Source organism: Anser cygnoides, chromosome 6, assembly GCF_040182565.1.
Source record: "Anser cygnoides isolate HZ-2024a breed goose chromosome 6, Taihu_goose_T2T_genome, whole genome shotgun sequence".
NCBI lineage: Eukaryota > Metazoa > Chordata > Aves > Anseriformes > Anatidae > Anser > Anser cygnoides.
The window spans coordinates 34,960,929-34,975,626 of NC_089878.1; the positions used below are offsets into that span (position 1 = coordinate 34,960,929).

At 39.4% G+C, this 14,698-nt stretch overlaps 1 protein-coding gene across 5 annotated transcripts in view; it reads left to right on the forward strand.

Moving 5' to 3' along the window:
• Positions 1–14,698, forward strand: part of MGAT5 (alpha-1,6-mannosylglycoprotein 6-beta-N-acetylglucosaminyltransferase) — a 119,026-nt gene that overhangs the window by 91,415 nt on the left and 12,913 nt on the right. For all 5 annotated transcript variants that reach the window (XM_066999225.1, XM_066999227.1, XM_048062820.2 and 2 more), the window contains exons 12-13: positions 5,462–5,611; positions 11,986–12,132. In XM_066999225.1, the coding sequence (XP_066855326.1) occupies positions 5,462–5,611; positions 11,986–12,132 (297 nt within the window). The remainder of the gene's footprint in view (positions 1–5,461; positions 5,612–11,985; positions 12,133–14,698) is intronic.

Below are 14,698 nucleotides of genomic sequence, written 5' to 3' on the forward strand. Positions count from 1 at the left end.
TAGAATTGCTTTTTCCAAGTCAGTGCTCCATTTCTGTAAGTAATGCCTGTCTTGTTTCTTCCAAGAGGTATAACTTAATATTTGGCCGTATTAAAATGCTTACTGAGTGCTTGTTACATGAAGCGCATCGTAACTGTAACTTGCAGACTGTAAGAGCAGTCATGCCTATATGCACCGGTACGTGAAGTGCAGTCACTGCAGATAGGCTTTGAATTGGTGACAATATGGGATGTCTTACATGGAGAGATAAAATCCGGTTCTCGTCATCACCAAAAGGCCTGAACTAATCTTGTATCCGTAATTTATTTCGTGTTTTCTTCATTTTCCCTGTGCAATGTTCTTTTCATCTGCCATCATGGCATATACTGAACCAGGCTAATCTATTTGTCCTGCTACCTTTCTTTATATTGAACATGGCCAATTAACAAAAAGTGTAGTTTCCACTGAACACATGTCACTGCTGGTTCTGGTCAGTCATTGGAGAAGCACGGCGTGAAGGGGAGGGTGCTCTGATTCCCAGACTAAAGTGCTTTTTCAGAATATCGGTTGCAGATAACTTGTTAAATTTTAAACCAAAAATTGTTGAACAGTTGAAATGGAACTGAGGACACCACATTGTCAGTTCAGAGTGAATTCTTTTCTTTTTTCTTCCCTGGGAGTGGGACTAGAATAGCTAACTGCCATCGTGGTTTCCTATTGCCATGGACAAGGGTCCTTCTCTGCATCTAGCTAAGCATGTAGAAGAAAGATCCCAAATTATTTGTCACTTCATATTTGCTAGAAATCCCCATACACCCATCACTGCTGCATGACTAGACAGAGTTGGAGAGGCTAGCTCAGACCACCTGCTTAAACTGGTGAACTAACCAGGTTATTGTAGCTAAAGAGAATTAGGGATTGCTTACAGACAACGGTCTGACTTGCCACCTCATTCAATGGGGTTAAACTCTGATATGAACATGATGAGTGGTGGAGGGAAAGAATACCATGATCTGTTCTGTCAGCTCTGCTGGATACAGAGAAATACAGGAGCCCATGGCCTGAGACCAGTGGCGTTAGTCCCGTGTTGCAGTGGGAAAGTCTGGATATGTCTTGCTGGACGTCAAGAAGGATGCATGCTGCGGAGACTGTAAGAAATGTCTTCTTGTTTGCTTTCTTCTGACAAATAAATCAGTTTTAAGTGGATTGAGGATTACAAATAGATGGCTGTAAAGAATTTCACTACATTTCTAAATATTATTCTTAGAGATAAGTTATCAAGTGCAACACTTACAAATTTTGAATGTTTGTAATCAACAGTTAGGGGTTTTGTGTGGACCTGGCAACGCTATGGAGTAAAGAGAGACCCCTCTCTTCCTAAGTGTAAAAGAAGGAATAAAATGTGAGTGAAACCTCTAATTCTCTCCATTATGAGAATGTGATTTTACAGAACACTTCAATTCAATGGGCGTGTTTGAAGCCTTTCATGTTGCCTTAGCTCCTTTTTAGGTCTAAGTCTCTTTGTTCTTCTTTCTGCAACTTCCCGTCATACTATTCCAATACTTCTGCCTTCAGTCCTAGAAAGAAGAGTCAAGATTCATGATTCATGCGTCTTACGCTTGTATCAGTCTCAGTTACATACTGCATAACCACTGGATTTTGGCTTATCTTGGGATTGACACTTGGGCGAATAAGCACCCAAATGTTTGGACCTCTAGACGTAACAGTATGCACTTAGGAAATATGTAAAGACCTGTCCCAGTAGTTCTTTCTTACCTGAATTGCATTTGTCAAATTTTATAAAAGCATTGCATTCTGTTTTTTTTCAGTGTTTGAAGGTGTGGAAAGGTTATACGAGCTGTTTTACATGCGTTTTGCAGCTTCAACTTTTGGCCTCTTAATCCCCTTTGGGACTCTGAATCAAGATCTTGTGTAACGTAATGAGCCTGTAGCTCTGCATATGTGATGGCTAGTTTCATTCCTTGCGGAATTTACCATGTTCTGTGAGGTTACCCAAGTGGTCTAAAATTGTAAAGAATAATAATAATCTGTGATAACCTCAGACTGACAAAGTCATAGTAAAACTTCATGCCCTCTATCTACCACATCAAGAAAGTGAAAGGAGTTCAGTTCTTCATGCATCGTATTTCTACTATGATTTTTTTGTCACATTAATAGTTCTTACATTTTCATCCAACAAACTTAAAATTTCAGCCCTTCAGGACTGAAATTGCTATGTCTTGCTGTCAACATTGTCTTAGGGAAAGACTTATCAGACAGTTGTCGTTTGATTTCTTTGATGAGAAGGGCTTTATGATGCTTTTAAAAGTAGGTGGAAATAATTGATGTACAGTAATAACAGTTCTGCACTCAGTGATCAACAAAAATGTCTTTCCTGAATGGCAAGTTTATTTTAGCTGCTAAAAACTTGTTTCAGAAAAGGTTTGTATGACTCTTAGTCACCGCTACTCTTACATTTTGGTTCTGAGGAGAAATAATTGCCTCTTTTGTGATGTGATTATCTTTCATGCTGTAGGTCTAGATTTGTACTGCAGACACCAGACGTACAGTGAATAATGCAATCTGACCCAAACTCTGCAGAGAATGCTGATTTTGCATTACTAGCCAGCAGCCCATGATCTGTTCTCTTTAAATTACCTTTGGAAAAGTAAAAATCTGCAGTTTATTTTTATTCTTTAAGATAAAAGAACACTTGAATCCGCACTCAAGCAAGCAAACTCAGGAAATGGATTAACAGCAGAAGGAATGTTGGTATTTTGTTTGTTTGCAAATCGCATTCTTTGATTTATTTACTTATAGCCCTTGTATTTATAAATGCCATATTTATGCTCTCTCACTTTCTAAATGTTAAAAACATTGAATTAGAATGTTTTGCTCACTTAAACCATACCTTTGTCCCCCAGAAGTGCTACTGTAAAATACAGCGTGGAAACCTATTCATTTCATCCTATACTGCTTTTCTTTCTTTTGCTATATTGCCTGTTTTGTAACAAGCAGGTGCTGGTATTTATGTAGAGGACAGTACATAAATACAGTAGGAAGATTCACTTTGTTATAGATGATTTAGGAAGTATTTTGGGATACACTCAAGGTCCATTATGTGTATCAAAGAATGTTTCCAGCAGGATTTAAGTGATGAATGTCACAGATGCTTCTCAGAACCCCACTGGATTTATATTGGCGGCATATACGAGCAGGAGATGTGAAAATGTAATAATTGCATCAGTCCATGTTATGTTCATCTTTGAAAATGAGATAATGGGTAAGATAATAAAATGGCAGCATGGCCAGTTGAGATCAAAGATTTATCTAGTTTGGTATTCTGACTCCAGAAATAGCCAAGTCTTGATGTGTAAGAAAGAATGCAAACTCAAACACATTTCACAGCAACCCAAGACAAGTGCTTCATGGACTCCCTGGGCCAGAAGTTGTCTCTGTTCAAAAAGGAGAACCTTCAACAACCTTGGAGCCAAAAGTGCAGTTCCTCAGGAACTTTACAATCATTATATTGTAAAGACTAAATAATTTTAATGGCAAGTATTTTATTTTAGAACAACTAAATATTACATAACAGAGGTTTGCAAATTTTGTCAGTGCATTCATTGAAATAAGTGTAATTTTAAATGATTCTGGTTTTGTTTGTTCCAGTTGTTTGCTTCTCTTATTATTTTTCTTGAATTACTTAGAGTGCATTCATGTTACCAGTTCGTGTGACATGAGATAAGATGTGCAGCAAGTGCGTCACTGTTCTGACTGTTCATGCAGTGCGCAGGAAGGTCGTGTTGTCATTAATGCCTGTGCTTCATGGCTTTCTCTTTGCATTCAGAACACTGAAGCCAAACTCACAGGCTTTGTTTGTAGTAAGTTCTAGACAGGCAGGATTTAGTTCTGCCTCTGACAACAGGCTGGTGCTTCGTCCTGGGAAGAAGAGGAGGCTACACCATTTATATTTCTCCTAAATATTTGCAAAGTTCCAAAATGGATTTTCTCTTAACAAAATACATGAGCTTCTCTACAGTTTCTAACTTTGTTACTTTATTTTACAAATAAAGGGAGAAACATCTCTTTCAGAGTAATTCAAACTTGAAGTAGAAGTGAAATAAAAGTAATCTTTTTTTTAATAGTTTGTCTTAATTAACAATAAGAGCAACTGTGTCAAACAAGAAAGCACATTTGTCTCCATTTGTTGGCTATTTTATATAATACTTAGCCCGGGACATTGAATGGTGTGATCTTGGCATAGCCACCAGACTGGAGCAGTTCAGTAATGAGGCAGGCAGTTTATTTCTTCACAAACAGAATACCAGCAGGGGAAGGTACAGCTAGAAGCCGTCGTTATGTGACATTGAATAACCTGTGTATTTGAATGTATATCACCAGTTCATTTGGTAAGGAAGTTTCAGGAAGCCACGATGTTCATTCTTTCAGGCCTGATGCCTTATTGTTCCTTCATGATTTGAAAAGACAAGGTTTTCCCAGTGTACTTGCCCTCTGAATGAACTTCAGTCAAATTGTTGGCCAGCTTTCACATGCGTCTGTAGCAGAACAGTGTACAGAATTTACATGACAAAAATAGTGATTTGAAGTAGAGTTCTTAAAAACTCCCTTGCTGCCAAGAAGTACAGAAACTTGTTGCCTGATTTCAGAGTTATTACTAAGACTATGTGCAAATATTGAGGGAAAGTCTCTGATCTGTGCTGCATACTGGCTGTAAATACAGTCTTTAGCTAATTGCTTTTGGAATGGTAGTAGTCTTTAAAACTCAAAAACATATGGCATTGAAAATTAAAGTAATTCTTGTTTGCAAACTAGGGTGGTGTACTGTTTTCTTGTGGGTTTTTTGTTTTGATTATTGCAACAATATAGAACAGTTACTCTGGGTCTTTTCCAAAATGCTTTTAAAACTTTAGGTAATTGGGATATTTGGAGGTATCTTGTGATTCAGATCCCACGTACTTAGATAAGAATGTGTTTTCACTTGGCAAGAGTGCAGCTTACCAGGTGAAATTCACCCTTTTCTTCACAAAGATGATGAACAATAATGAATTTTGTTGCATCTGTGACTAAAGCAGAATGACAATTTGATATTTCTCTTTTATTCCTCCTTTTAGGACAAGTATTGTTTAGACAGCGCTAAGAATGCAGCTATGTGGTGACCTATTTTTGGTCCAGTTGGAAATTAATAGGAGCTTGATATTTATTTATACATATACTATGAAACAAAAAAGCTGCAGTTTTCTTCCAAACTAGTAACAAAGAAAATTAATGATGTATGAAATATCAGATATTGTAGGACCCATGTAAAAAAATATAAGAACCATCATGTAAGGAATCATGTAAAAACAATATAAGAATAAGAAGCTTCTTCCCTTTCTAGCTTCTGTGGTCCAAGAGACAAAACCAGCTCTGACTGAAGACTTATGCTTGAAATGTGTAAAATATTTTATTGTTGCTGTTGCAGGATAAGAAGGCTTATCTGGACGTCATTCACACCTATATGGAAGTCCATGGAACTGTTCATGGGACAAGCACAATGTATATTCCTGGCTACGTAAAAAACCATGGTATACTCAGTGGGCGGGATTTGCAGTTTCTGCTGAGAGAAACCAAGGTAAGTTTGTAAAGAAGGAGAAATGGCAAAAATAGCTAAAGATAGACAGTATCTGAAATACATGCATCTCACCTCCTACGATTGCGCTCCTAATTTTAAAGTACTGGAAAAATAAATGACCAATAAAAAGGAGATTTAACTGTCTTCTGTATGCTAAGAATACATTTTTCATCATGTCCATGTTTTGTGGATTGACAGCTGTTCCTAGAAAATTGGGACCACAACCTACAGTCTAAGAGAGATGCTTAACAACCAGCTTGAAAAACATGGATAAACGCATTTTTCATTTTCCTAAATGTGGTGTTCAGCTCAAGATTATCAGCTGAGAGTATAGTTTTAGATCTGTAATGTGAAAGTTAAGCATTATCCAAAAGACATGCAATAGAAATGGTTGCTCTGCCCTACCAATGACTTTAACCTAGACTAATCCTACTCTCTAGGGCAGAAAAGAAAAAAGGCAAGCACTTCATGCTTGATTCAGTTCCTTCCTCTGTCTTCCTCTGTTCTAGTTGTGCAGAGACAGAAAGAGAGAAAAAAAAGTGTGTGCTTTTTGTGGTATGCTTTGCCTGTGGCCCTGTAGTCAAGGGAGCTCAAGATAAAGGACAGTGTATAAATTTAAATAAATAATTTTTTGTCCAGGAAATCAGAACGCTTTGTTGGATTTTCAGTGCCATTCCCATAATCTTTGTGGAACACTTTACAACATTAAAATGCTTTAGTAGACTACCTTTAAGTAGAACGTTTAACTTTCAGTTGCTGAAATAAATGGGTCGTGTTTAAAATTAGCAAAAATATATGGAACTTACTCTCCATTGCTGATGGTTTCTTGCTGTGCACTTTTACTGAAAGAATCTATTAAATAAGAAAAGAAAAAGCAAGTACTTCTCCAGTCTTCCCACACAACTGTAGAGATCTCCTTTTTGAAATATTTGGGAAAATGATGGTAATTTGACATCTCTGCGTGACAGCTGTTGGCAAATTATGACTTTTTAAAGGCAACCACTGGGTGTATGTACTTGATGCATACAGATACACATAATGTTGCAGATTAAAAAGTCAACATTTACTTTCATCATAGATAATACTGAGATTACACAGCTTTCACCTTCATGGAGTCTGAAATCACTGTGTTAATCATAGTACTAACGTGGGTAGAATATTGACATAGTAATAACCCCAAGTACAAACAATGACTTCTTTCTGGAAAAAACTGCACTCTGTTCACCAAAATAGTAAAATAAGCTAATGAGCTTCTTATTTAGTTGCTGAAGTCCAAATTTACAAAGAACAGTTCATAATACTAGTTATATTTGAGTACACTAGGATGCAACATAATGACAATTTAGGACAAATCGAAGTTAATGCATGCTATGCAGTTTACACAGGGTTTTATGACAGGAAGTGATGAGACTAGCTTTACTCCATGCTTTGACTAGTGATTGCAAGACTGAATGGAAGATACTAGCTTGTGACAGTGAAGCACTCCTGTGCTCAGCAAGTTCCTTATTCTTCACAAACTATTATTTCTGTGAGAAGTGTGGATCCAAGCTGTAGTGTTTTCAGAGCCCTACAGGCATTTTAATGATTTTCTATACAATTGTTGTGTTGTTGGATTTTTTTTTCTCCTAACATTGAGGAAAATTCTTTGAAAACTTACTGTTCTTTTAAACAAGTCACCCAGCTAAAGGAACTTGCACCTGTCAACTTACTTTCCACTGCCTCGTTTTGCCCTTAGACAGCAAAATACCAATAGGTAACAGTCATGATTCTTGATCGGAGCTTTGCAATCCCCAAATTTGGTCCCTAAAGTAGTTGGTACAGGACACAGTTATTCTCAAAAACATGCAGCTGTGGTTTTCTTCTAGAGTACATTACAAAGCAATGTATTTCAGAATAAGTATGCTTTTCAAGCAGGAGGGGGCTGTTTGAGATTCATCATGGCTAGCTCAGCTGTGCAGTGCGTGACAAAAAGTGGAGATGCCAACAGTTCCTGATGAGAAGGTGGAGAGCCATTCATCATGTCAGAGGAAAATAGGGTAGGCAAGCTGGCAGCCTTCCTGCCAACTTAGCTGACTTCCAGCCAAGTGGGCAGCTGGAGGAGTTGGACCAGGCTGGCTTGGAAGAACCAGTACTGAATTGAAGAACGCTCCTCCTTTAGAGAAAGTTTCAGATGCAACTTTCTGCTTCCAGTCACTGTGAATTTTTGAGGGAATCCAGGTTCTTCTATTAAATGAATTTTACATTTTCTGAATGGTGATTCATAAAAGCGGGACCAGTACCCTGTTGAGGCGGTTTGGGAAAATTCCTGCTGCAACGTTGGATAAGCTTAAATAGGAAAATGAACTTTTACTTTTTTTTTATATTGCCTTTTAGGATGTAATATACTTTCTACTTTCACACACTTCACAAAAACAGTTGCATAGACGTTTAACTAGTGAATCTATTCTAAAGGAGTTTCAATCTCAAAAGGATCGACTTTTTCAGAAAGCATTTTATATTCTTGAGGAAAATATATCAAGGTAGTTAACAATAGTCTTTGTTGCCCTTCTCTTTCTGTTGTTCGGAAGAAAATATATAAAGTAGTTCAGTAAGGAGGCATACAAAAGTGATGATAAACCCGCCAGCCCAACAGAATAAATTAAATGAAGTGCACTAAAATTAAAATGGGGAGAGGAAAAGATAAACACTCCTGTTTATGGAAGTATAGCACTCAGTCTCTGGAATATGAAATATTTCTCTTAAATATTGAGCTATTCAGGCCTATACAGTTGCAACATCCATTCCTCATTTTATTCTTTTGCCCATAAATGAGAGACTATTTCTTCAAGTACTCATTTTAATAATGGTCCAATTTGTTGCTGTAAATTTCGTGAATAAATTGCTTAGTGTCAACTGAAAGTCATTGGTTCTAAAGAATACAGAATACATTTTTTTTTTTTTTTTAAATCTGCTTTTTCATGGGAGTGGTTGTAAAGCGCTCGTCAAGTTGGATGTCATGTCAGGGAAGTTTCCATTGAGCTACTACACCATGAAGAGAATGCCAGCATTGTAATCGGACAATTGGCGCCTCGGCTGATGTGGTGCTTGCTGGCCAGCTCCAGAGCCTGAAATTTCCTAACAGGGATTCAGTTCACTGGAAAGGCAGCAGAAAAGGTTCCTCAGGAGCCTTTCTTAAGAAAACCAAGGTACTCCTGCTGAAAGGTTTCAACACCTGCTTTATTTATTTCACTTGGGCAAGTGAGACCCTGGGTTTGATTTATGCAGCCCTACAGTACGGCTGGGTAGCAGACCTTGCAGACAGGGAAGTGGTTTTAAAACATACACACAGAAGGCAAAAAGACAAAACCACCCTGATGCTAATGATCTTTTTACATCTGTATTTTTCTGCTGTTATCTCCCATAGATATACTTTTATAAACTCCTCCTGACAACCATCTTGTTATGTGGCATAAGCATACACCACCTGCTGTGGCATGTGCCCACTGAAAGCGCTGTGTTAATAATAACAGCGTGGCTTTCAAAAACATTTTAAAGTTCAGAAAAACGCTCACACAGAATAAAATGCTTTCAAGAACCAACCTACCAGTGGAGTACAAAGGAATTCCACTCTGCCTAGTAATTTGGCTCCAGCTAATAAAGCAAGGTCAGGGCTGTTCCTGAATGTCGTGTACCCACAGCTACGTTATCAACCTGGACTGGAATTTTTGCGTTACGGACCTCCAGGTGCAGGGTGAAGGTGCCTGTCCTCTGTAGGCTGTGTTATCAGGCGCAGCACCTGGTAAGAGAGCACCCTGGAAGCTGTGGTCAGGAGCCTTATGTAGAGGGATCCTTATGTGGAGGCAGCAGAGGGCATTTATGTCACAAAACAGTGGAAACGCAGTCTGTTCCTAATCTGCCATTTCTCGGGGAGGGAGCCTTCTCTTCCACCCGGCCTTATCTGTACTGAGGATGGATGGTATTTCGCTGGTAGCTGAAAGCAGTTGTCCATTTTTAGTCTTTGTTGTTTCTACTGTATTTTTTTTCCTTCTTTTTCAATTAGCGACTTGCAGCATTTCTGTTACATACCTTTAGGAAGTACCTTGAGGGATTGTTTTAGCCTTTCGGGAAGTAACAAGTTGCATATAATTCAAAGGATTAGCAAATTAGAGTGTCATGCCAATGAGCTATAGAAAGGATCTGAGTTCTCTAATGCTTGCCTTTTGAATCCTAATGAATGTGGCTTTCTTGGGGCAATTAAGATAGTCCTCAGTTTTGATCTTTTTCCCATACAACAATACTTACCAAGGAACTTTAATAAGGCCAGTTTTCAGGAGCAGGGTGGAGATTCAGTTTGGGGGTCTCAGCTGAGCTTATGAAGGTGATGTGATGGAGAGTAATAGAAGACGTTGGAGGGCTGCAAGTAGGAGCTGGGGACTGCGAGCAGCAGCAACCTTGGACTCGGGGCCAGCAGGCAGCACACACAGACCCAGCATCCTAGCCATGAGGAGCATCCTTCTTTATTTCTTCAAAGGTGTGGTGCTGCTTAGAAGTAAGGTTTGAAAATGGATGTGAAACAGGTGGTAGGCTATTTATTATAGATTAAGTGTTGACAGTGTGCTCTATGCTGTCAAAACATAAAAACATGTTTCTTTCCCCATGGAGCTTCCTCCTAAATAAACGGACCAGTCAGACACAAAACTGTTCAGCAGTGCACAGCAGCAGTTTATTAAAAAAGTGGAAGACGAAGCAAACAAACCAGCCTTCTCTACATAACAGGCAAACACAGGATCATGGGAGAATTGATGCTTCAGGTGGTTTTAATTGCTGGTTCTCATCTGGTTGTCTGCTTGAACTAGGGAGTAGTTAAAAAATAATAATAATAATAATAATAATGATAATGATAATGACAATAATAACATCCTGTGTGCAGATTGCATGAAATGGTTTCATGTCTGTAATCCATTATTTTCAGGAAACTGGAGTTCCTTTAAATTAAGCCTCTTGAGGTGAAAGTCAGTATGTAACTCTTTTTTCTGACAGAAAGGTAATATATCTTATGCCATATATAAAACCCAAATTTACATAATCTAGCTTTAGTGGAGCTAGGCTTTCAGATCTGTTTTTGTCAGCCACTGGAGAGTTTCCTGCAAGATTTCTCAGCAATATAGCTGAGAAACATTTTGCAAGTGGGTGACTTTTTTTTAACCTGAAAATTGGAAACTGAAAGACCAGTATTCAGTTCCGTGCAGTGAAAATTGCATGTTCTCAAACGAGGTGAGAGGTGTTAACTTTCTTTTTAGCCAGCCAACTTGGAATTTGAACTGTTGTCATGGGTCAGAGGAGTGAGGCTGCAGTGCCTGTGCCCAGCCCGACGTGCATCAATGCCGCGGCTGGCTCCTGGAAGGGGCCTTCGGTTGTGAATGTCCTGTTACTCGGATTCACTGCCGCGTTGCAGAAAACGTAATGTAGAATAGTATAATTTGAATGGTTCTAAGTTATGAATACTTGATTCTAATAGTTACGAAGATTCCCTTTTGTTTTGAAAAAATGGGCAGCTATATAAGTGCATGCATGTACGTGAAGTCATTCAGCAGTGCTGAGAACTTGCTGATACCAGAGCTTTTCATCTCCCATTATCCGCAGACTTCCAAATAAAAATATTTAATTCAGGGGGTTTAATCATGCTAGGCCAAGAACAGGGTCAAGATCTTAATAAATGCTGTGCCACTGACAAAATATTACATTTCTTTGCGTTGAGGAAAAACACTGCCTTTTAGGAGCGCCTGTGATCTCAGCTGACAACAAGAAGAGCTTTGCAGTGCATTTTTTCTCCTTCCATTTGCCTTGGGGGCACTGAATCCACCGAAGCCTATGTAAGCCCTTGCTGACTACTTACAGCGTCTTCAGCTGCTGTTTGCTGCCATCTACCGTTTTAATTAGACTTAATCAGTCTGGCAGGAGCATGGTCGTACTGGCAAAGCCAGCAAGTTGGCTGATGTGGGGGAGAGGGGGAAGACAGTAGTGTAGCTGTTCAGGGAGGTTAGTGCTGTAAAACCTGGACCTGCCAGAGAGCCCAGCAGCTTCGTGTGAACACTGATCAAACTACCAAAGGACTTTTTTCCCCACAAAAAAATGAAAAGGTCTGTTGTTGCCTCAGCCACATGAGAAAACGCTTCAGCTCATTACAGAAGATTTTGGTCAGATGTTTGACAAGACATTCCAGTACTGCTTGGGTATGAGGAGTGAGCCACTGGATCCCTCAAGTTTTCTTCTTAATGTTACATTTTTTAGGCTTGTACATTTTGAATGTGTTATTGTTTCTTTTATGTTAGTTCTTAGCTTTTGATTTTTGTAAAGAACAAAGATTAAGATGGTCTATGTTTTCTGTTTTTCAGCTCTTTGTTGGTCTTGGATTTCCATATGAAGGGCCTGCTCCTTTAGAGGCTATTGCTAATGGATGTGCTTTTCTGAATTTAAGATTTAATCCACCAAAAAGTAGCAAAAACACAGAATTTTTCAAAGGCAAGCCTACACTCCGAGAGGTAAGCTTTGTTAATACTGGTAATTTCTTTGTGGAAAATTATTGTGAATTTCTTTTTAATACATAGTATAGGAAAAGTCACGTACATGTTCACCATTCATCACAAAAAGTGTACAACTGTCACTTTCCTTAGCCAACGATGGGATTGTCAGTCCTTATTTTTAAAGCATAATCAAAAATTTTCATTCACATACTGTAAAGCTTTACCTCTGTGTCTGTGCATTCTGCTAATGTTTGTTGAGAGACCATAAACAGGAATTTCATTAGGACACCTGATCTTCTGACCTGAACAGGTCACCATCTCTGGAGGCATTCGGAAGAGGTGTAGATGTGGTGCTTAGGGACATGGCCCAGTGGTAGACTTGGCAGTGCTAGGTTAATGGTTGGGCTTGGTCTTAGAGCAAGGACTTTTCCAGCCTAGGTGGTTCTATGATTCTGTGTCCTGTGATGCTGATGCATCATTTGAAAGTTTTTTGTTTAGCTGAGGAAACATTACTGTATACTTCTCAGGAATTGAATCGGTGTTTAAGTAAATTATAAAATAGCATTTCTGGGTTGTTGTATGTGTGTTTTTTTCCTTCAGAAAAGATCTGCTCAAGGCACTGTTGAGCGCTGGTATTAATGCTAACAACCCGCTGCGTTTGTAGTTGAACACTGAATAAATTTGGAGAACTGACTCTTCAAGAGAACAGGAAAACCAAACCTCAAGGTTTCAAAACAGCCAGGGTGTTAAGACTCTGTTAAGGGAAAAACAGTGCTAAGGAAGCCAGCCCCTCATGCTGGCAGTGATGTTCAGCATCAGATTTTTCTTCTTTGGTGTAGGTAAAATTCAGCCTACAACACTTAGAAATATTTAATAGTCACGTAGCCCTTTCTGACATGAACACTTTTACTTGTGGCCGTTCTTCAACAGTGTGTGTATGTATTTCCTTTCTGTGCTTGTCTAAAGGACAGCTCTGTGGTAACACTTGGGTGATGTGAAGCATGCACAGCAGTGTTCCCCAGGTGAAGTTGCACTTTGGCTTTATATATATATATATACTGTGCACTTAGCAGCACCAGCTATCTGATGAGCATAAGACAGCTTCCCGTTTAAAACCACGAACATAGGTTCCTTACGATTTTGTGTGCCAGAGCTGTGGTTATCGTTCATCTCATTACACACTCAGCAGGTACAGGACACTGAGTCCAAACTGACCCCTGCTCACAGTTCCCATTGCTAACGAAGGAGATCGCAGTAAGGAGAAGTCCATTTAAACCTTCTCTTTCTCCTTGGCACCTTTCAAAGCTTTCCTTCCCTGAGTTGCTCAGCGGTGTGTCTCTTTTTCCAGTTGTTGTGTGCCCAGACACTGGAACCAGCCAGCCCCAGTAAATCATCAGGACCCAACCAGCCCAGCAGGAATCCTAGCGCAGGGAGCGCCGTGCTAAATCCTGCTGGCTTCTGTCAGCTCAAACAGAAATGCCGTGCGCCTGACCGCACAGAAAAGTAATCCCTGTTGGCAGCTCTAGTGCAAAACAATATAATGAACGTTCATCACAAACGTGGCTCCGTTCACGTGCGTAGCTGATCTATCATAAGCGCAGCCTTTGCTGGAACTGGTTTCCACGGCTGCCTTTAGATCCTATCACCTCTTACCCTGGTGCTGGTTCCTAGGAATTAAGGAAGTCCTTACAATACAATACCTCTGCCAGTGTTTTTAGGTATTAAAGGAAAACAAAAGCTTGTGTAATTCTGCAAATTAATTGATTATTCATAGACCAATTTGAAGATAAAGTCTGTATTTAGCACAGTGCGGGAACCATTGTGAGTCACTGTGTCTCTTGTTCAGGTAGGATTTATTTGGTGGGTCTGGGGCAGGAGGTGGCCTGGTTCCCTTCTACTCCCGAGATGGGGTCCGCTAGTGAAAACTCTGTATGAAAGCTGGGAAGGGCCAAAAAAGGGGGAGATAAAACGCTGTATGCTAAATCTAGTCGAAATGTCTTTGGTGGGTGCGGTTTCTTTCCCTAGAGAAATCATTTTCTGCTTTTAGGAAGAAAAGAGACTTTCAGTTAGAAATTCCAAATGCATTTATGAGAACCCTTAGGGGCTTTTGCTATAGCCAGGAGAAAAATCTCCTGAAAACACGAAACATTACGCCTCAGCTCATTAAATCACTTCAGTATTAAGAAATAATACTTTCTGAGAGAGTAGGTGCAGAATAACTTGTGCAATAGAACCTGTTGCTGGCTGTTCTCGGTACGTGAGCAGTGACTGGCCCGAGAAGCGCAGCTGTTCGTTGTCCAGGTCAGGTCTGGCCGAGGTGGTAGAGAAAGGGTGGTCTGAAGCCTAATGCCGAAAGCTTTGTGGAATTTACAATGCTGTCTGTATTCATATTTTTAAAGGCACAATAGAGATGTTTCTTGTGATCCCGTGTATGATTGTAAGACTGGTTTCTTTTGTCCACAAACTAAATGCAATGGGCAAATTTGAAAATTTAGTTTCTTGCAGTCACTAAAGCAAGAGAGCAAGTATGGTGTATTTTTTTTAGCATCGTGCATAAAGAGGCAGGTGTACAAAATTGTCTATG